This window comes from Oncorhynchus masou, chromosome 13 (assembly GCF_036934945.1).
Source record: "Oncorhynchus masou masou isolate Uvic2021 chromosome 13, UVic_Omas_1.1, whole genome shotgun sequence".
Taxonomy (NCBI): Eukaryota; Metazoa; Chordata; class Actinopteri; order Salmoniformes; family Salmonidae; genus Oncorhynchus; species Oncorhynchus masou.
In genome coordinates, this window is record NC_088224.1 from 89,103,868 (window position 1) to 89,127,320 (window position 23,453).

General features: G+C 44.6%; 1 protein-coding gene across 2 annotated transcripts in view; it reads right to left on the reverse strand.

The window, feature by feature from the left end:
• Window positions 1–2,153: 2,153 nt before the first annotated feature.
• LOC135553189 (neprilysin-like) overlaps window positions 2,154–23,453 on the reverse strand; it is a 57,284-nt gene continuing 35,984 nt past the window's right edge. For both annotated transcript variants that reach the window (XM_064985358.1, XM_064985357.1), the window contains exons 9-23: window positions 23,210–23,344; window positions 16,865–16,966; window positions 16,642–16,778; window positions 15,893–15,986; window positions 15,630–15,758; window positions 14,539–14,637; window positions 12,588–12,665; window positions 12,374–12,477; window positions 12,168–12,226; window positions 11,841–11,960; window positions 11,584–11,717; window positions 8,862–8,927; window positions 3,811–3,906; window positions 3,627–3,703; window positions 2,154–3,436 (exon numbers count right to left, since the gene is read on the reverse strand). In XM_064985358.1, the coding sequence (XP_064841430.1) occupies window positions 3,337–3,436; window positions 3,627–3,703; window positions 3,811–3,906; window positions 8,862–8,927; window positions 11,584–11,717; window positions 11,841–11,960; window positions 12,168–12,226; window positions 12,374–12,477; window positions 12,588–12,665; window positions 14,539–14,637; window positions 15,630–15,758; window positions 15,893–15,986; window positions 16,642–16,778; window positions 16,865–16,966; window positions 23,210–23,344 (1,530 nt within the window). In that variant the 3' untranslated portion in view covers window positions 2,154–3,336. The remainder of the gene's footprint in view (window positions 3,437–3,626; window positions 3,704–3,810; window positions 3,907–8,861; window positions 8,928–11,583; window positions 11,718–11,840; window positions 11,961–12,167; window positions 12,227–12,373; window positions 12,478–12,587; window positions 12,666–14,538; window positions 14,638–15,629; window positions 15,759–15,892; window positions 15,987–16,641; window positions 16,779–16,864; window positions 16,967–23,209; window positions 23,345–23,453) is intronic.

The following is a 23,453-nucleotide window of genomic DNA, read 5'->3' on the forward strand; positions in this document are numbered from 1 at the left end:
AGCCTCTCTCCCCCCTCTCAGTAAGCCTCTCCCTCTCTCCCCCTCTCAGTAAGCCTCTCTCTCCCCCTCTCAGTAAGCCTCTCCCTCTCTCCCCTCTCAGTAAGCCTCTCCCCCTCTCTCCCCTCTCAGTAAGCCTCTCCCTCCCTCCCTCCCTCTCAGTAAGCCTCTCTCTCCCCCTCTCAGTAAGCCTCTCTCTCCCCCTCTCAGTAAGCCTCTCTCTCCCCCTCTCAGTAAGCCTCTCTCTCCCCTCTCAGTAAGCCTCTCTCCCCCTCTCAGTAAGCCTCTCCCTCTCTCCCCCTCTCAGTAAGCCTCTCCCTCCCTCCCTCTCAGTAAGCCTCTCCCTCCCTCTCAGTAAGCCTCTCTCCCCCTCTCAGTAAGCCTCTCCCTCTCTCCCCCTCTCAGTAAGCCTCTCTCTCCCCCTCTCAGTAAGCCTCTCCCTCCCTCCCTCCCTCCCTCTCAGTAAGCCCTCCCTCCCTCCCTCCCTCCCTCCCCTCTCAGTAAGCCTCTCCCTCCCTCCCTCTCAGTAAGCCTCTCCCTCCCTCCCTCCCTCTCAGTAAGCCTCTCTCTCCTCTAGGTAAGCCTCTCTCTCTCCCTCATGTGTCAGGAGACAGCCTGCAGAGAGAGCTACTGAGTGCCAACAAATGTGCTTCTAATCAGGTGCAGGACAGTGTGGGGTATATTTAACATGTCCCTGGGGCGGCCATTAAGATACTGCAGATACTCTCTCCACCAACCAGGCTCAGGGGAGGGAGGGCGCGTTCCTCTACCCAGGTGTTGCAGACGCATGCCAGATCTTACCACGCCTGGATAGGTATTGTAACTGCAGCTAACCACATCAGAAAGTCACAGCAATCTGTCAGTCGATGACATGTCAAGCAACCATTGGTTGATGTGTGCCATGTCTGAGCAGGGGACATGACCCAGGTCCATCAACGCAGCCAAAACACCCTGAAAACACTCACCTAGTATCAATGGGGAACAACTTGAGTTGTGGAGAGACACCCTCCTGGAGTCATTACTCTCCCTGGGACTTAAATGATCAACTTATGTCACAATCAAGCCAAAACCAATGACTTAGGTCAAAGGTATATCACATCACTCTTATTGTGACTGTTGGCAAAATGGGATGGTATAACAGTTTGTGTTCAGTTGAGGAATGACTTCTTGACAGTCACAGTTCTGCTGGATTCTGTTTGTCCCTTCCTGACATGTTTGGTTTCTGAACTAATGTCACTGATTGGCTAAGGGCTCTGTACACACACCTGGTTTGCCGGCTCAAAACGAACCCGAAGAGGTGGAAGAGAGCCAGCCCGCCCCAGCGAAGGAAGAAGTAGCTCTGCTTTAAATCATATAGGACCTCCTCAACCAAACACATGAGGTAGTAGCACAATGACATGTTGAAAAGAGCAGTGTTGGATCTCACAGAGCTGGGTTGTCTCAGCAATTAGGAAAAAACTGTTGTCTGGCTGCACACATCCATCCACGGGTTGTCATCTCAGACCCTGGAGGCACAATGACACACCCTCTCCCTCCATATCTCTAGCATGTACTCGACCCACACAGAATATGTCTAAAACATACCACACTCTCTTTAAGGATGTATTATTTAAACCCCCCCCCCCCCCCAAAAACAAAGTGCTCATTATTGTCATTGATTTTTTTTATTTATTACAAAGTATGTAAATACAGGCAACTGAGGTATATCCGCCTGTCCTTCTACAGGTGAGATGGTTGTGTGTGTGTGTGTGTAGGAGGGAAAACAGAAAACATGGCAACATAAACAGGTGGAATTTGAGAAATGGTATGTTTTGAGTCCCATGACACATTGTGGACTGAACCTCATTCCCCCTTACATAGGAGGATCTAAAAGGATAGTGTGTTTCAAACCAGGACTTAAACACCTTAACAGGCGCAAATATTAAATCTGCTTCTCCCAGAAAGGAATAAAGAGACAAAAACTTAACACTTAGTTACTTCTGTACCTTAAAGACACTGTGATAATGCTGAAATTCAACAAGGACAACATGTTTTGTTTCCCGTGTCTGTGTGTGAAAACAATTATAAAGAGAGGGAGAAAGAAGAGGTTATTTGTGGCACATTTTTAAGTCAGGAAAATATTTCAGACTTAAAAATCTTTGGCGTAAACAGTGTGTGGGGGAGGGGGGTCCAGCTACAAACCTGACTTCCTCAGCCCCCCCACACACACATACAACAGCAGTAGCACCATGGTTCATGCAAGGCTTCATCAGTTTGTTGAAAAATGTAGTGGTTACATCCGGATAAAAAAAAACACACATCAAAAAGACAAAAACACACCCATACTGAACACCAGAGGAGGCTGGTGGAAGTACCTATAAGAGGACGGGCTCATTGTAACGGTTGGAATGGAATTAAAAGAAACTGAGTGAAACGCATTGGTTCCATTTGTTTGGTACCATTCCATTGGTTCCATTCCAGCCACTGTAATGAGACCGTCCTTCTATAGCTCCTCCCACCAGCCTCCTCTGCTGGACAGAGCAGTTTGAATCAAGGTCACATTGTTGCTGTAAAATAAAAATAGCAATATGTTTTTGATGTCAATTCCTGACCAGCGAAGTCACCCAACTGATTCCAAGGCAACAACGTAAGTGTTTGGTTCAATGCTTATAGACAAATAGTTGGCATCCATTTAGAAACATTTAACATAGACAGAAAAAACATTAATGAATTTCTTGTTATACTCATTGGTGTATATTCAGTAAAATAAAATGTGATTTTCTTAAATATACAATCAAATAGAATCCCCCCCAAGTGTGACTATTGATTACTGTCAATGTATATTCATCTATAATGTATTGATTATACACAGTATATTTTTGGTTTATATTGAGGCCCACCTCATAGTGTAAAACAAATAGCATTTTTGGACAAACAGAGCTGCAGTTTAGAATAAGTGGATATTTGTCTGTTCAAGATGCTCAAATTAGTCTCACATTTTGTATACAAAAAAAATAATTTGTCATGATTGAAATGCAGCGGGGGGGGGGGGGGGGGGAAAGAGGAGTAGAACACAAAAAAAAGATCGAATTGATGTGACTGTATCCCGTGGAAAGCAGTGACCCTGCTGATCTGGTGAAGAGTCTGGGAGCTGGCTATGAACAGCACAAACAGATTCAATGGACTACAGTCAGTGTAGCAGTCCTGGTCCACCCTGCAGGGAACATAGAGCACTAGTCTGGAACAGGGGTATGTTCTAACAGTCAGGGGGAAAGGTGAGGTGGTTAGGAAGGGAGAGGACACAAGCCCACCTCTCACCCCCTACCAGCCTCAGGGTAGGCTAGTGTCAAGACTACCGTATCACCAGACTCGGCAGATACTGTCAGGCACCATGTAGCTGTTCTTGGGACAGTTGAATGTCTTGGCAAACTCAGGGAAGTTCTGGAGGGACCCCAGGACCCTGAACATGAAACAGGAAATGGTAATCAGTGGCCAGAATGACAAGGCAGCCCCCACACCTGGTGTCCCAGGTCTAAATCACACTAAGGTAAACCAGAGACACAGAGGGCCACAAAGAGTAAATATGAGGAGAGATGGGGTTAGTGGAAGAGGAAGTGGCAGTGATACAGGAGAGGAATGAGAGTTCGTACCTGAACTTCCCTGGACTGTGTACATCTACTTTGATGGAGTTGACAGCATGTTGTGGCCGATGAGTTCCACACCACACCTGGAGGAAGAGACAGGAGTGTGATAGGGAGTGACATCCATTATTCCCCTTATACATCCATCCCCTTAACCATCCATCCATGCACTTATCCATCCATCCAGTCTGACCTGAGCGAAGTTGAGAAAGAAGAGTTGTTGATGGTTGAGGTTTATTCCAGGCAGGAGAGGCTCATTCCCATTCTTCTCCACATAGTTCAGGTAGGCCTGAAAGCATAACACCACCACTTACATCATTCCATCCTCTCTCTGGCCTGAAATCATTCCATCCTCTCTCTGGCCTGAAATCATTACAACCCCACTTCCATCTGTGTATATAACAGAGACTTGTTTTACACTCATCCTCTGAGCTGCCGCACTTACAGTATTACTGGGTACAATAGGCCTGAAATCAACAACGCCACTTTGCCTTCAGGAAAGACAGGTACTTTATTAGCCTTTAATACTTTACAAATACATTGCCTTCAGAAAGCATTCACACTCAACTTGTTCCAAAGTTTGTTGTGTTGCAAAGTGGGATTAAAATAGTATTTTTTTGTCAACGATCTACACAAAATACCCTGTGAAGTCAAAGTGGAAGACAAATTCTAACAAAAAAATTTATGAAAAATAAAACGAATATATCTGGATTAAATAAATGATTCAAACCAGTGTCAATTCTTGATAGAATCATCTTTGGCAGCGATTACAGCTGGGTGCCTTTCTGGGTAAATCTCAAAGCTTTGAACACCTGGATTGTACAATATTTGCACATTTATTCTTCAAGCTCTCAAGTTGGTTGTTGATCATTGCTAGACAGGCATTTTCAAGTCTTGCCATAGATTTAAGCTTATTTAATTCAAAACTAACTCAGGAATCTTGGTTAGCAACTCCAGTGTATATTTGGGCTTGTGTTTTAGGTAGGGTTGGGTGCTATGTAGATGTTAAAATCTTCACACCGTCCTGCTCTTATCCTGGGATTTACGGTATTGCCAGCGTAGTCCACAAGGGGACGTAAAAGAAACACACAAAAAAGTCCACTGGGCGTCTATTATCAGAATGTTAACAAAAATCAGCACAAGTAATAGCTAAATATGCTAACAAGTGCAAACAAAAATAAACAAATTGCCAAGACAGGCAATCCAGCTCATAAAGTTATACATGTATAGGTAGGAGCTACCGAATATCATTTTTGGTGAGTTAGGACATTTATAAGTGAATGTGAACGGTAGACATTCACTTATAAATGTTTTGCTTTTCTGAAGGAAGAACAGTACTGGCTCTGGAGCAGCATATGTACATGCTGTACCTGTGTGGAGTCTGGAGTCACTGGGACAACGGGTCTGCCTGCTCTGCTCAAAGAAGAGGGGGGAAGAGCAGTCCAGCCGAGAACAGATAGGAGAAATCAAAAGATAGCAGTGGCAACTGTACAGATAACTCATCCAAAGGGCTTTACCTTCTCAAACACGGCAGAAAGCCAACACAATATGATGTCCTGTCACCTTATTAATTCAGCCACTAGATAACTAGTAAGATAAACTTAGGGGTCACATTAAATGCAGAATTGTGCGTTTTTCACACAGGAGAAATATTTCTTATGCATTTTCAATTTCTTGCTACGTTTTATAAACGCAGATCAAAAATACTTATTGTAATTTCTGCTCAACATCAGACACATTTAGTTCTTCAGTTGCACTTCTCCACTTGGATGAGAATTCACAAATGGGCATTCTATCAGCAGACAGCACTGACTGACGTGGAGCTACTGGTCTCCATCATTCTATCAGCAGACAGCACTGACTGACGTGGAGCTACTGGTCTCCATCATTCTATCAGCAGACAGCACTGACTGACGTGGAGCTACTGGTCTCCATCATTCTATCAGCAGACAGCACTGACTGACGTGGAGCTACTGTTCTCCATCATTCTATCAGTAGACAGCACTCTGACGTGGAGCTACTGGTCTCCATCATTCTATCAGCAGACAGCACTGACTGACGTGGAGCTACTGGTCTCCATCATATCAGTAGACAGCATCGTGGAGCTACTGGATCAGCAGACAGTACTGACTGACGTGGAGCTACTGGTCTCCATCATTCTATCTGTAGACAGCACTGACTGACGTGGAGCTACTGTTCTCCATCATTCTATCAGCAGACAGTACTGACTGACGTGGAGCTACTGGTCTCCATCATTCTATCTGTAGACAGCACTGACTGACGTGGAGCTACTGTTCTCCATCATTCTATCAGCAGACAGCACTGACTGACGTGGAGCTACTGGTCTCCATCATTCTATCAGCAGACAGCACTCTGACTGATGTGGAGCTACTGTTTCTGTTTACTTTTCTCACTGTAGCCAGCCTACCTTTCTCCAGTAAAATGCAAGATTACCAATAAGCAAAACATTAGGAAATGAAGCTGGCTACATTCTTTCTATTAGAAATATGATGGCCATGCATCGCTGAATTTAAAATTGTTTTATTTAACTAGGCAAATCAGTTAAGAACAAATTCTTTGACGGCCTACCTCGGGCCAAACCCGGACAAAGCTGGGCCAATTGTGCGCCGCCCTATGTGATTCCCAAACACGGCTGGATACACTTGGTTACTCATTCATTCATTCATCGATCGATACACTTGGTTACTCATTCATTCATCGATACACTTGGTTACTCATTCATTCATCGATACACTTGGTTACTCATTCATTCATCGATACACTTGGTTACTCATTCATTCATCGATACACTTGGTTACTCATTCATTCATCGATACACTTGGTTATTCATTCATTCATTCATTCATCGATACACTTGGTTATTCATTCATTCATTCATTCATCGATACACTTGGTTACTCATTCATTCATTCATCGATACACTTGGTTACTCATTCATTCATTCATCGATACACTTGGTTACTCATTCATTCATCGATACACTTGGTTACTCATTCATTCATCGATACACTTGGTTATTCATTCATTCATTCATTCATCGATACACTTGGTTATTCATTCATTCATTCATTCATTCATCGATACACTTGGTTATTCATTCATTCATTCATTCATTCATCGATACACCTGGTTATTCATTCATCGATACACTTGGTTACTCATTCATTCATTCATCGATACACTTGGTTACTCATTCATCCATTCATTCATTCATTCATCGATACACTTGGTTACTCATTCATTCATTCATCGATACACTTGGTTACTCATTCATTCATTCATTCATCGATACACTTGGTTACTCATTCATTCATTCATTCATTCATACACTTGGTTACTCATTCATTCATTCATTCATACACTTGGTTACTCATTCATTCATTCATTCATTCATCGATACACTTGGTTACTCATTCATTCATTCATTGATACACTTGGTTACTCATTCATTCATTCATCGATACACTTGGTTACTCATTCATTCATTCATTCATTCATTCGATACACTTGGTTACTCATTCATTCATCGATACACTTGGTTACTCATTCATTCATTCATCGATACACTTGGTTACTCATTCATTCATTGATACACTTGGTTACTCATTCATTCATTCATTCATTCATACACTTGGTTATTCATTCATTCATTCATTCATACACTTGGTTATTCATTCATTCATTCATTCATTCATTCATTCATTCATACACTTGGTTACTCATTCATTCATTCATTCATTGATACACTTGGTTACTCATTCATTCATTCATCGATACACTTGGTTACTCATTCATTCATTCATCGATACACTTGGTTACTCATTCATTCATTCATTCATTCATCGATACACTTGGTTACTCATTCATTCATCGATACACTTGGTTACTCATTCATTCATTCATTCATTGATACACTTGGTTACTCATTCATTCATTGATACACTTGGTTACTCATTCATTCATTCATTCATCGATACACTTGGTTACTCATTCATTCATTCATTCATTCATTCATCGATACACTTGGTTACTCATTCATCGATACACTTGGTTACTCATTCATCGATACACTTGGTTACTCATTCATTCATTCATCGATACACTTGGTTACTCATTCATTCATTCATCGATACACTTGGTTACTCATTCATTCATTCATCGATACACTTGGTTACTCATTCATTCATTCATCGATACACTTGGTTACTCATTCATTCATTCATCGATACACTTGGTTACTCATTCATTCATTCATTCATTGATACACTTGGTTACTCATTCATTCATTCATTCATTGATACACTTGGTTACTCATTCATTCATTCATTCATCGATACACTTGGTTACTCATTCATTCATCGATACACTTGGTTACTCATTCATTCATTCATTCATTCATTCATTCATCGATACACTTGGTTACTCATTCATTCATCGATACACTTGGTTACTCATTCATTCATCGATACACTTGGTTACTCATTCATCGATACACTTGGTTACTCATTCATTCATTGCAGCTGCAGTGGAAGTAGGGAGAAGCACATTTGATGTTTTATAATAATGTTGAATAAAAACTGTTGACAGCGTCTATCTATCGTAAAGTAAAATCTAATGAACTATCTTAAAGTATTAAAGTCCAATAAAGTACCCGTCTATCTAATGTAAAGTATTAAAGGCTATTCAAGTACCCGTCTATCTAATGTAAAGTATTAAAGGCTATTCAAGTACCCGTCTATCTAATGTAAAGTATTAAAGGCTATTGAAGTACCCGTCTATCTAATGTAAAGTATTAAAGGCTATTGAAGTATTAAAGGCTATTGAAGTATTAAAGGCTATTGAAGTATTAAAGGCTATTGACGTACCTGTCTATCTAATGTAAAGTATTAAAGGCTATTGAAGTATTAAAGGCTATTGAAGTATTAAAGGCTATTGAAGTACCCGTCTATCTAATGTAAAGTATTAAAGGCTATTGAAGTACCCGTCTATCTAATGTAAAGTATTAAAGGCTATTGAAGTACCCGTGTATCTAATGTAAAGTATTAAAGGCTATTGAAGTATTAAAGGCTATTGAAGTATTAAAGGCTATCTAATGTAAAGTATTAAAGGCTATTCAAGTACCTATCTATGGTGCCTTCAGAAAGTATTTAAATTCCTTTATTTTTTCCCCACAGATTGTGTTTTTTCCCCTTCTGTAAAATCTTTGTCTTTCTGCATTCCTACCTGGTACGACTGGCGAATCCCGCCGTTGTCTGCAATATTCTCTCCCAGAGTGTTATTCCCATTGAGCTGCTTACAAAAAACATCAAGATCAATACAGTCTGAAACATTTGTTGTCGTTTTGGCTCTGTACTCCAGCACTTTGGATTTTAAATGATACAAAGACTAAATGCAGAGTGTCAACTTTAATTTGAGGCTATTTTCATCCATAATCGGCTAAACCGTTACAAAACGTGCTGTAATTTTTTACATAGTTCTCCCATTTTAGGGGAGCAGTACAAAAGTAGACACCCAAAACTCATACCTCAAAGACATGCATTTTTTTGGAGGGTATCAAATCAAACTTTGTCACATGCGCCGCATACAACAAGTGAAATGCTTTACTTACAAGCCCTTCACCAACAGTGAAGTTCAAGAGTTAAGAAAATATTTACCAAATAAACTAAAGTAAAAAAAAATAATACAATAAAATGAGGCTATATATATATATATATATACACACACACACACACACACACAGGGGGTAGCGGTACAGAGCCAATGTGGAGGCTATATATACAGGGGGTACCGGTACAGAGTCAATGTGGAGGATATATATATACAGGGGGTACCGGTACAGAGTCAATGTGGAGGATATATATATATACAGGGGGTACCGGTACAGAGTCAATGTGGAGGATATATATATACAGGGGGTACCGGTACAGAGTCAATGTGGAGGCTATATATACAGGGGGTACCGGTACAGAGTCAATGTGGAGGATATATATATACAGGGGGTACCGGTACTGAGTCAATGTGGAGGATATATATATACAGGGGGTACCGGTACAGAGTCAATGTGGAGGATATATATATACAGGGGGTACCGGTACTGAGTCAATGTGGAGGCTATATATACAGGGGGTACCGGTACTGAGTCAATGTGGAGGATATATATATACAGGGGGTACCGGTACTGAGTCAGTGTGCAGGGGTACAGGCTAGTTGAGGTCATTTGTACATGTAGGTAGGGGTGACGTGACTATGCATAGATAATGAACAAAAATTGGGGAGAGGGGGGGGGGGGGGTCAAATGACCACCCAGACTATGTACATTGACACACATGTGCCACCGCACATTGACTCAGTACCGGTACCCCCTGTATATATAGCCTCCACATTGACTCAGTACCGGTACCCCCTGTATATATAGCCTCACATTGACTCAGTACCGGTACCCCCTGTATATATAGCCTCACATTGTACCGGTACCCCCTGTATATATAGCCTCACATTGTACCGGTACCCCCTGTATATGTATATATAGCCTCCACATTGACTCAGTACCGGTACCCCCTGTATATATAGCCTCACATTGTACCGGTACCCATGATATATAGCCTCCGCATTGACTCTGTACCGGTACCCCCTGTGTATATATAGCCTCACATTATCTCTGTACCGGTACCCCCTGTATATGTATATATAGCCTCCACATTGACTCAGTACCGGTACCCCCTGTATATATATAGCCTCCACATTGACTCAGTACCGGTACCCCCTGTATATATATATCCTCCACATTGACTCAGTACCGGTACCCCCTGTATATATAGCCTCCACATTGACTCAGTACCGGTACCCCCTGTATATATAGCCTCACATTGTACCGGTACCCCCTGTATATATAGCCTCCGCATTGACTCTGTACCGGTACCCCCTGTGTATATATAGCCTCACATTATCTCTGTACCGGTACCCCCTGTATATGTATATATAGCCTCCGCATTGACTCAGTACCGGTACTCCCTGTATATATAGCCTCCGCATTGACTCAGTACCGGTACCCCCTGTATATATAGCCTCCGCATTGACTCTGTACCGGTACCCCCTGTATATATAGCCTCCGCATTGACTCTGTACCGGTACCCCCTGTGTATATATAGCCTCGCATCGACTCTGTACCGGTACCCCCTGTGTATATATAGCCACCTCATTATCTCTGTACCGGTACCCCCTGTATATATAGCCACCTCATTATCTCTGTACCGGTACCCCCTGTGTGTATATATATGTGTGTATATATATATATGTGTGTGTGTGTGTGTGTGTGTGTGTGTGTGTGTGTGTGTGTGTGTGTGTGTGTGTGTGTGTGTGTGTGTGTGTGTGTGTGTGTGTGTGTGTGTGTGTGTGTGTGTGTGTGTGTGTGTGTGTGTATATATATATATATATATATATCCTCCACATTGACTCGGTACCGGTACCCCCTGTGTATATAGCCGCCACATTATCTCTGTACCGGTACCCCCTATATGTGTATATATATATATCCTCCACATTGACTCGGTACCGGTACCCCCTGTGTATATAGCCGCCACATTGTCTCGGTACCGGTACCCTCTGTATATAACCTCCACACTGACTCTGTACCGGTACCCCCTGTATATAGCCTCCACATTGTCTCGGTACCGGTACCCTCTGTATATAACCTCCATACTGACTCTGTACCGGTACCCTCTGTATATAGCCTCGTTATTGTTATTTTATTGCGTGTAACTTTAACTTTAGATTATTTAGTAAAAATTGTCTTAACTCTACTTCATGAACTGCATTGTTGGTTAAGGGCTTGTAAGTAAACATTTCATGGTACGGTTGTATTCGGCGCATGTGGCAAATTTTCTGGAAAAGAGAGGAGAAAAGAAAAAACAGATGCAGAGAAAAGGGACAGGAGAGGACAACATACATTCAGTCCGTTGGCCAGGTCCCAGGAGAAGCTTCCATACTGGTCCACAATGCACTTGGACAGATTCACAAAGTTCTGGGTGGAGCTTGGCGTCCACCATTCCTTCAGGTCACCATCTTTATCGTAGTTACGACCTGGCAACCGGACAAACAAACTGTTACGGACAGCTGACCAGCTAGTCCACATGTCATGAAACGACACTTTCAAATAGGACTGTCAATTATTATGAAGCTAATTGTATGTGCACAGCCTCTTACCGTTGTCATCGAACCCGTGAGTGATCTCATGTCCGATCACCATGCCGATACCTCCAAAATTCAAAGACTTGGTCTGGCCTTTACCGAAGAACGGAGGCTGGAGGATGCCTGCTGGAAACACTGAGAGCATAGGAGGAGAGAGAGAGAAACTCGCATATTAGAAATGATGTGAGGAGACAGTAGAGGCGGCGGGAGGAGACAGTAGAGGCGACGGGAGGAGACAGTAGAGGCGGCGGGAGGAGACAGAGGCGGCAGTAGAGGCGACGGGAGGCGACAGTAGAGGCGACAGTAGAGGCGACGGGAGGCGACAGTAGAGAGGACTCTTACCTATTTGGTTTTTGCTTGAAGAGTAGAAAGCATTGACAATGGCTGCTCCCGTTACCCATCTGGTGATGAGACGGGAAGATGTTTCACATTAATTATGAACTCTTCCATGAATTTTCAAACAGAAGTTCATAACTACTCTAATCTTAGCGCCGTGGCTGCTGTTTTAGCCAGCGCTGACAATGAGTTTTGGAAAGGGAGGATCTTACTCTTCTTTGTTGACTTTGACCCGTAACTTCCTCAGACGTTTCTTCTGTACGTAGTTCAGGTTCTGGAGGATATTCTCAAAGTACTCCTCTGCACTGTAGCTCAACTAACACCAACACACAAACACATTGCTGTCAATGGCAAATATGATAGTTTGAACCCTGTGTCCACTATCACATCCACTGATGAAATGCATTATGATCTTTCAACACTCACATTTCTATACTCGTTATTCAGGTAGGTGTCATTCTTGATGTTGTTGGAGTAGCCAATCCGCTCTCGGATAGCTTGTGCCTATAGAGGTAGAACAGAGAGGCAGCCGGGTAATACAGAGCCAGGTAGAACAGAGAGGCAGCCGGGTAATACAGAGCCAGGTAGAACAGAGAGGCAGCCGGGTAATACAGAGCCAGGTAGAACAGAGAGGCAGCCGGGTAATACAGAGCCAGGTAGAACAGAGAGGCAGCCGGGTAATACAGAGCCAGGTAGAACAGAGAGGCAGCCGGGTAATACAGGTAAAACAGAGAGGCAGCCGGGTAATACAGAGAGAAAGCCGGGTAATACAGTGAGAAAGCCGGGTAATACAGAGACAGGTAGAAGAGAGAGGCAGCCGGGTAATACAGAGACAGGTAGAAGAGAGAGGCAGCCGGGTAATACAGAGACAGTTAGAAGAGAGAGGCAGCCGGGTAATACAGAGACAGGTAGAACAGAGAGGCAGCCGGGTAATACAGAGACAGGTAGAAGAGAGAGGCAGCCGGGTAATACAGAGACAGGTAGAACAGAGAGGCAGCCGGGTAATACAGAGCCAGGTAGAACAGAGAGGCAGCCGGGTAATACAGAGCCAGGTAGAACAGAGAGGCAGCCGGGTAATACAGAGCCAGGTAGAACAGAGAGGCAGCCGGGTAATACAGGTAAAACAGAGAGGCAGCCGGGTAATACAGAGAGAAAGCCGGGTAATACAGAGACAGGTAGAAGAGAGAGGCAGCCGGGTAATACAGAGACAGGTAGAACAGAGAGGCAGCCGGGTAATACAGAGACAGGTAGAACAGAGAGGCAGCCGGGTAATACAGAGCCAGGTAGAACAGAGAGGCAGCCGGGTAATACAGAGCCAGGTAGAAGAGAGAGGCAGCCGGGTAATACAGAGCCAGGTAGAAGAGAGAGGCAGCCGGGTAATACAGAGCCAGGTAGAAGAGAGAGGCAGCCGGGTAATACAGAGCCAGGTAGAAGAGAGAGGCAGCCGGGTAATACAGAGACAGGTAGAAGAGAGAGGCAGCCGGGTAATACAGAGACAGGTAGAAGAGAGAGGCAGCCGGGTAATACAGAGACAGGTAGAAGAGAGAGGCAGCCGGGTAATACAGAGACAGGTAGAAGAGAGAGGCAGCCGGGTAATACAGAGACAGGTAGAAGAGAGAGGCAGCCGGGTAATACAGAGACAGGTAGAAGAGAGAGGCAGCCGGGTAATACAGAGACAGGTAGAAGAGAGAGGCAGCCGGGTAATACAGAGACAGGTAGAAGAGAGAGGCAGCCGGGTAATACAGAGACAGGTAGAAGAGAGAGGCAGCCGGGTAATACAGAGACAGGTAGAAGAGAGAGGCAACCGGGTAATACAGAGACAGGTAGAAGAGAGAGGCAGCCGGGTAATACAGAGACAGGTAGAAGAGAGAGGCAGCCGGGTAATACAGAGACAGGTAGAAGAGAGAGGCAGCCGGGTAATACAGAGACAGGTAGAAGAGAGAGGCAGCCATAATACAGAGACAGGTAGAAGAGAGAGGCAGCCGGGTAATACAGAGACCGGTAGAAGAGAGAGGCAGCCGGGTAATACAGAGACAGGTAGAAGAGAGAGGCAGCCGGGTAATACAGAGACAGGTAGAACAGAGAGGCAGCCGGGTAATACAGAGACAGGTAGAAGAGAGAGGCAGCCGGGTAATACAGAGACAGGTAGAAGAGAGAGGCAGCCGGGTAATACAGAGACAGGTAGAACAGAGAGGCAGCCGGGTAATACAGAGACAGGTAGAACAGAGAGGCAGCCGGGTAATACAGAGACAGGTAGAACAGAGAGGCAGCCGGGTAATACAGAGACAGGTAGAACAGAGAGGCAGCCGGGTAATACAGAGACAGGTAAAACGATCAGCCCGTGTTCAACAGGTGGAAATCGGCAGGTGAGTCTCACCTTCTCCTCAGCAGCTTTCTTGGTCTCGACATCCATCCATCTTAGGTGGTCTAAGTTACTGATGAACACCTCGCGGATCACAGAGATCATCTCTTCCATCTAACACACACACACACACACACACAGATCAGCATGTACTGATCATTTCACCAGTGGATCTCAGACCAGGTTCCTCTGAAACAGAACGTGATAGATGTCTCCTTACAGAATGTTAAGGAAAGAAATGCTTTAAAGTGAGCATTGAAATGTTATCGTTGTCATCGTGAGTTTAAAATAGCTGGGTATGTATGAGGGGGCTGACTGAACGTTTGATTGCTAATATGCGTGTTTGGATTATGATTTGTGTAAGAGTAAACTCAATGGTATGAGACCTTATTGTGTCAGCCAACAGGTGATCAGAACAGGCTTATACATGTAAACACACACTGCGAATCATTCGGACAGTTCACACACAGGTGGTATTTAAAAAGGGCAGCCATGCAATCAGATACCTCTACACACACAGGTGGTATTTAAAACACACTCAGGTGACATGCTCCAGGTGTTACAGGGGCTCCAGGCGTTACAGTGGACAGCGGCTCCAGGCGTTACAGTGGACAGCGGCTCCAGGCGTTACAGTGGACAGCGGCTCCAGGCGTTACAGTGGACAGCGGCTCCAGGCGTTACAGTGGACAGCGGCTCCAGGCGTTACAGTGGACAGCGGCTCCAGGCGTTACAGTGGACAGCGGCTCCAGGCGTTACAGTGGACAGCGGCTCCAGGCGTTACAGTGGACAGCGGCTCCAGGCGTTACAGTGGACAGCGGCTCCAGGCGTTACAGTGGACAGCGGCTCCAGGTGTTAGAGTGGACAGCGGCTCCAGGTGTTACAGCGGCTCCAGGCGTTACAGTGGATCCAGGCGTTACAGTGGATCCAGGTGTTACAGTGGATCCAGGTATTAGTGGGCAGTGTGTGAGGAGCTCAGCACCAGAACAGACTAGTAATATCCACTGCTCAGCACACACAAAGATTCACTACCCCACTGCTGCTGTATCGTAAAACATACAAGGCTGGGGAACACACACACACTCCCCCCACCCCCTCGTTAACCTCACCAGTTCTTTGCTCTCCCCAGAGAAGGCCTCCTCTACGTACAACCTTCCAACAGCGTTGTCCATATTGTTGTTGACGTAGATGGCACACTGCCGCCACACCGCCGCCTCCGACGTGGTACCGTACAACGCCTGCAGGGGGACAACGCAGCATGGCTCACACTGATGACATCACACACAGAGAGATAGTGAGATGTAGGAAGAGAAGAAGGCGTAGAGAGAAAGGCGGGAGGGGAGAGTAAAAGGAGGAGATGGCGTGTCTGTACCTTGCGGAAGGCTTTCCTGGTGTCTCTGTACTGTCTGCTCAAACCCACCACCATGTTCATGACAAAACGCCACACCATGTAGTTCTGCAGGTCTCTGGAAACAACAACAGCAACAATGCACTAGACTAGAATGTTTGAATAACTGATGCTTATCATCAATTTACAATTCTGTGTACTTGGCCAGGACAAGGCTGAGTCAATGTGCTCACCTCTTGGTGTACTTGGCCAGGACAGGGTTGAGTCAATGTGCTCACCTCTTGGTGTACTTGGCCAGGACAGGGTTGAGTCAATGTGCTCACCTCTTGGTGTACTTGGCCAGGACAGGGTTGAGTCAATGTGCTCACCTCTTGGTGTACTTGGCCAGGACAGGGTTGAGTCAATGTGCTCACCTCTTGGTGTACTTGGCCAGGACAGGGTTGAGTCAATGTGCTCACCTCTTGGTGTACTTGGCCAGGACAGGGTTGAGTCAATGTGCTCACCTCTTGGTGTACTTGGCCAGGACAGGGTTGAGTCAATGTGCTCACCTCTTGGTGTACTTGGCCAGGACAGGGTTGAGTCAATGTGCTCACCTCTTGGTGTACTTGGCCAGGACAGGGTTGAGTCAATGTGCTCACCTCTTGGTGTACTTGGCCAGGACAGGGTTGAGTCAATGTGCTCACCTCTTGGTGTACTTGGCCAGGACAGGGTTGAGTCAATGTGCTCACCTCTTGGTGTACTTGGCCAGGACAGGGTTGAGTCAATGTGCTCACCTCTTGGTGTACTTGGCCAGGACAGGTTTGAGCCGTCTGAAGTAGTTAGGTGCGTAGTTGATGACCCTCTCCGTGTCAGGCACAGTGATGCCGACCGTCCCCATGATCTTCCTGGTGAAGTAACTCCAGTCAAACACCTGAGAGGAGGGATTCATCATCAGACAGAGTTAACAGAGCAGAAAACTCACGCACAGCACGCACACATCCACACACAGTCTCTTACATGTGTGTCGACCTCCAGGCTGAAGTTAGCATTGAGAACACCCAGCTCCATGTTGTTGTAGAGGAGAACTGGGTTGTTACGGTCCTCTGGAGTATCAGTGGCCTGTTGAAAAACCTTTGGTTAATCAAAAACAGGCACTGTTGGACAAATGAAGGCCTGTCTGTCAATAAACACACAGCATGGATAGAAGGAAAAAATATTTTTTAAAGATGTGTATGCGTGCGTGTGTGTGTGTGCGTGTGTGTGTGTGTGTGTGTGTGTACATGTATATATGTACAGTTGAAGTCAGACATTAACATACACCTTATCCAAATACATTTAAACTCAGTTTCACAATTTCTGACATTTAATCCTAGTAAACATTCCCTGTCTTAGGTCAGTTTGGATCACCACTTTATTTTAAGAATGTGATATGTCAGAAAAATAGTAGAGTATGATTTCAGGTTTTATTTATTTATTTAATCACATTCCCAGTGGGTCAGAAGTTTACATACACTCTGTTAGTATTTAGTAGCATTGTCTTTAAATTGTTTTACTTGGGTCAAATGTTTTGGGTGGCCTTCCACAAGCTTCCCACAATAACTTGGGTGAATTTTGGCCCAATCCTCCTGACAGAGCTGGTGAACCGAGTCAGGTTTGTAGGCCTCCTTGCTCGCACACGCTTTTTCAGTTCTGCCCACAAATTTTCTATAGGATTGAGGTCAGGGCTTTGTGATGGCCACTCCAATACCTTGACTTTGTTGTCCTTAAGCCATTTTGACACAACTTTGGAAGTATGCTTGGGGTCATGTCCATTTGGAAGACCCATTTGCGACCAACCTTTAACTTAACTGAGGTCTTGAGATGATGCTTCAATATATCCACATAATTTTCTTTCCTCAAGATGCCATCTATTTTGTGAAGTGCACCAGCCACTCCTGCAGCCCCTCCTCCACCCCGTGCTTCATGGTTGGAATGGTGTTCTGCGGCTTGCAAAGAATCCCCCTTTCTCCTCCAAACATAACGATGGTCATTATGGCCAAACAGTTCTATTTAATCAGACCAGAGGACATTTCTCCAAAAAGTACGATCTTTGTCCCCATGTGCAGTTGCAAACCGTAGTCTGGCTTTTTTATGGCGGTTTTTGAGCAGTGGCTTCTTCCTTGCAGAGCGGCCTTTCAGGTTATGTCAATATAGGACTCGTTTTACTGTGGATATAGATACTTTTGTACCTGTTTCCTCCAGCATCTTCACAAGGTCTGGTTGTTCTGGGATTGATTTGCACTTTTCGCACCAAAGTACGTTCATCTCTAGGAGACAGAACGCGTCTCCTTCCTGAGCGGTATGATGGCTGCGTGGTCCCATGGTGTTTATACTTGCGTACTATTGTTTTTACAGATGAATGGGGTACCTACAGGCATTTGGAAATTGCTCCCAAGGATGAACCAGACTTGGAGGTCAACATTTTTTTTCTGAGGTCTGGTCTGATTTCTTTTGATTTTCCCATGTCAGGCAAAGCGGCACTGAGCTTGAAGGTAGGCCTTGAAATATATCCACAGCTACACCTCCAATTGACTCAAATGATGTAAATTAGCCTATCAGAAGCTTCTAAAGCCATGACATCGTTTTCTGGAATTTTCCAAGCTGTTTAAAGGCACAGTCAACTTAGTGTATGTAAACTTCTGACCAACTGGAATTGTGATACAGTGAATTATAAGTGAAATAATCTGTGTAAACATTTTTTGTAAAAATGACTTGTGTCATGCAAGTAGATGTCCTAACCGATTTGCCAAAAATATAGTTTGTTAACAAGAAATGTGTGGAGTGGTAGAAAAACTAGTTTTAATGACTCCAACCTCAGTGTATGTAAACTTCCAACTTCAACTGTAGACGTGTATACCACAGGTCAAAAGTTTTAGAACACCTACTCAATCAATGTTTTTTCTTTATTTTTGCTATTTTCTATATTGTAGAATAATAGTGAAGACATCAAAACTATGAAAAAACACAGGTAAACATGTAGTAACCAAAAAAAAGTGTTATTTAAATCAGTTTTCAGCTGTGCTAACATGATTGCAAAAGCGTTTTCAAATGATCAATTAGCTCGTTGCTTATAATGGGCCTCTGTAGATAGTCTTTATTTTTTTTAATCAGCCGTTTCCAGCTATAATAGTCATTCACAACATTAACAATGTCTACACTGTATTTCTGATCAATTTGATGTTATTTTAATTGACAAAGTGCTTTTCTTTCAAAAACAAGGAAAAGTCTAAGTGACACCAGACTTCTGAACGGTAGTGTATATAATATAAATCATCTGTGTTTGCTAGGGAGCAAGGGATTCCAGAGGGACAGAGACTAACGTTCTTTGCTTCACGGAAACATGGCTCACTGGAGAGACGCTATCGGAGTCGGTGCAGCCAGCTGGTTTCTCCACGCATCGCGTCGACAGAAACAAACATCTTTCTGGTAAGAAGAGGGGTGGGGGCGTATGCCTTATGGCTAACAAGACGTGGTGTGATCAAAAAAACATACAGGAACTCAAATCCTTCTGTTCACCTGATTTAGAATTCCTCACAATCAAGTGTCGACCGCATTATCTACCAAGGGAATTCTCTTCGATTATAATCACAGCCGTATATATTCCCCCCCAAGCAGACACATCAATGGCTCTGAACAAACTTTATTTGACTCTTTGCAAACTGGAATCCATACATCCTGAGGCTGCATTCATTGTAGCTGGGGATTTTAACAAGGCTAATCTGAAAACAAGACTCCCTAAATTGTATCAGCATATCGATTGCGCAACCAGGGCTGGCAAAACCTTGGATCATTGCCATTCTAACTTCCGCGACGTATATAAGGCCCTGCCCCGCCCTCCTTTCGGAAAAGCTGACCACGACCCCATTTTGTTGATCCCTGCCTACAGACAGAAACTAAAACAAGAAGCTCCCACGCTGAGGTCTGTTCAACGCTGGTACGACCAATCTGATTCCACGCTGCAAGACTGCTTCCATCACGTGGACTGGGATATGTTTCGTATTGCGTGTTACGTTCCCCAGTTTCTGTGTTGTAGTTTGTGTATTTGCATGTGTTTATTTCAGGAAATGGCTTCCTGAAATCCCTCAAGCAGCTGATTGGTCGACTCCATGGCTAATTGGAGAGCTGACCCCGCCCCCTCGTCAAGACGCAGCTGTCTCCAATTACCCATTCATTCTGAAGTTATATAAATGCCAGTGTTCTGTTCAGGATAGAGATTTGCTGGGAGGTCATTGCAGAGATTTTGCTAGAGAGATTTTGCTGGGCTGAGAGTTGGTATGTTTTGTGAGTTTGTTGCGCAGATAGAGCTTATTTGATGTCCTTTGTTTCTTAGTTTGTTTGTGAAATTGTTTAATATTCTGTTTCATTTGTTCCCAGGGGGGAAGGGGAAGGCACCTAGGGAGTGCTTAGGCAAGAGGCCCGCGGGCATACATATACCCGTAGCATATTCGCTGTCTAGGCACACTAGGTAAGACCTGGGCGGACCACCCCCTTGTATTTTGGTTAGGGCACCAGGTGGTGCTAAATTAGGTAAGTAGTGGGTAGGCAGGTAAGATAGGAGAGGGGGGGCTTTGAGATTTACTTTCTTTGCTTTGGTTCCGTCCAGCCCCTTTTCCCCATATTACCGTGTGAAGGAATAAAGTCCTGGTAAACGGTACCACATTCTGCCTGTTGTCATTCTTTCTTGCACCTACAGTCCAAACCTTTTTCACTTCACGAAGAGTTTAGTTGTAGCAGGGTGTTGCGTTCCCTCTTCAGAGGCGTGCGTAACATTGCGTCAGACAACAACATTGACGATTACGCTGATTTGGTGAGCGAGTTCATTAGAACGTGCGTTGAAGATGTCGTTCCCATAGCAACGATTAAAACATTCCCAAACCAGAAACCGTGGATTGATGGCAGCATTCGCGTGAAATTGAAATCGCGAACCACTGCTTTTAATCAGGACAAGGTGACCGGAAACATGACCGAACACAAACAGTGCAGCTATTCCCTCCGCAAGGCAATCAAACAAGCTAAGCGTCAGTATAGAGACAAAGTAGAATCTCAATTCAACGTCTCAGACACAAGAGGTATGTGGCAGCGTCTACAGTCAATCACGGATTACAAAAAGAAAACCGTCCCCGTCACGGACCAGGATGTCTTGCTCCCAGGCAGACTAAATAACTTTTTTTGCCCGCTTTGAGGACAATACAGTGCCACTGACACGGCCTCCAACGTAAACATGCGGACTCTCCTTCACTGCAGCCGAGGTGAGTAAAACATTTAAACGCGTTAACCCTCGCAAGGCTGCAAGCCCAGATGGCATCCCCAGCCGCGCCCTCAGAGCATGCGCAGACCAGCTGGCTGGTGTGTTTACGGACATATTCAATCAATCCCTATACCAGTCTGCTGTTCCCACATGCTTCAAGAGGGTCACCATTGTTCCTATTCCCAAGAAAGCTAAGGTAACTGACCTAAATGACTACCGCCCCGTAGCACTCACTTCCGTCATCATGAAGTGCTTTGAGTCAAGGACCATATCACCTCCACCCTACCTGACACCCTAGACCCACTCCAATTTGCTTACCGCCCAAATAAGTTCACAGACGATGCAATCTGAACCACACTGCCCTAACCCATCTGGACAAGAGGAATACCTTTGTGAGAATGCTGTTCATCGACTACAGCTCGGCATTTAACACCATAGTACCCTCCAAGCTCGTCATCAAGCTCGAGACCCCGGGTCTCGACCCCGCCCTGTGCAACTGGGTACTGGACTTCCTGACAGGCCGCCCCCAGGTGGTGAGGGTAGGCAACAACATCTCCACCCCGCTGATCCTCAACACTGGGGCCCCACAAGGGTGCGTTCTGAGCACTCTCCTGTACTCCCTGTTCACCCAAGACTGCGTGGCCACACGCGCCTCCAACTCAATCATCAAGTTTGCGGACGACACTCAACGTCAACAAAACTAAGGAGATGATTGTGGACTTCAGGAAACAGCAGAGGGAACACCCCCCTATCCACATCGATGGAACAGTAGTGGAGAGGGTAGTAAGTTTTAAGTTCCTCGGCATACACATCACAGGCAAACTGAATTGGTCCACCCACACAGACAGCATCGTGAAGAAGGCGCAGCAGCGCCTCTTCAACCTCAGGAGGCTGAAGAAATTCGGCTTGTCACCAAAAGCACTCAAACTTCTACAGATGCACAATCGAGAGCATCCTGGCGGGCTGTATCACCACCTGGTACGGCAACTGCTCCGCCCACAACTGTAAGGCTCTCCAGAGGGTAGTGAGGTCTGCACAATGCATCACCGGGGGCAAACTACCTGCCCTCCAGGACACCTACACCACCCGATGTTACAGGAAGGCCATAAAGATCATCAAGGACAACAACCACCTGAGCCACTGCCTGTTCACCCCGCTATCATCCAGAAGGTGAGGTCAGTACAGGTGCATCAAAGCTGGGACCGAGAGACAAACAGCTTCTATCTCAAGTCCATCAGACTGTTAAACAGCCACCACTAACATGGAGTGGCTGCTGCCAACACACTGACTCAACTCCAGCCACTTTAATAATGGGAATTGATGGGAAATGTAAAATATATCACTAGCCACTTTAAACAGTGCTACCTAATATAATGTTTACATACCCTACATTATTCATCTCATATGTATACGTATATACTGTGCTCTATATCATCTACCGCATCTTTATGTAATACATGTATCACTAGCCACTTTAACTATGCCACTTTGTTTACATACTCATCTCATATGTATATACTGTACTCGATACCATCTACTGTATCTTGCCTATGCTGCTCTGTACCATCACTCATTCATATATCTTTATGTACATATTCTCTATCACCTTACACTTGTGTGTAAGACAGTAGTTTTGGAATTGTTAGTTAGATTACTTGTTGGTTATTACTGCATTGTCGGAACTAGAAGCACAAGCATTTCGCTACACTCGCATTAACATCTGCTAACCATGTGTATGTGACAAATAAAATTTGACTTGATTTGATTGATTTTTGGAGAGTAAAAGGTAGCAGACTTCTGAACGGTAGTGTATATAATATAAATCAGACGTATTTGCTAGGGATAGTAAAAGGTAGCAGACTTCTGAACGGTAGTGTATATAATATAAAATCAGACGTATTTGCTAGGGATAGAAAACGGTGACACCAAATCAGGCCCTCGAGGACTGGAGTTTCCCGCCCCCTGATCTAGAGGACCACCATTATCTCTCACTCATCTTCACAGTCGTTTGTTACAACACAAAAGCCGCTCATAAGTAAAGCAGGTGTTTCCTAGAGCAGCGGTGTGGAACTTACATTGGCGATGTCCTTCTCCAGCTCAATGACCCTGGTGACCTCCTCTCTGATCTGGGTCTCGTTGACCACCAGGCTGCGGTCGCTGCGGATAAGTTTGGCTAAGTCTATCATGAACTGTTGGTATGCTCTACATGGCTGGGAGGACGCACACAGAAACACGCCTTAAAAACACGTATTGTAGTATCAACAGAAAGGAAAAGCAGTCAGTCATAAGTAGTTGGGTAGCTAAGGAAGAATGAGCGAT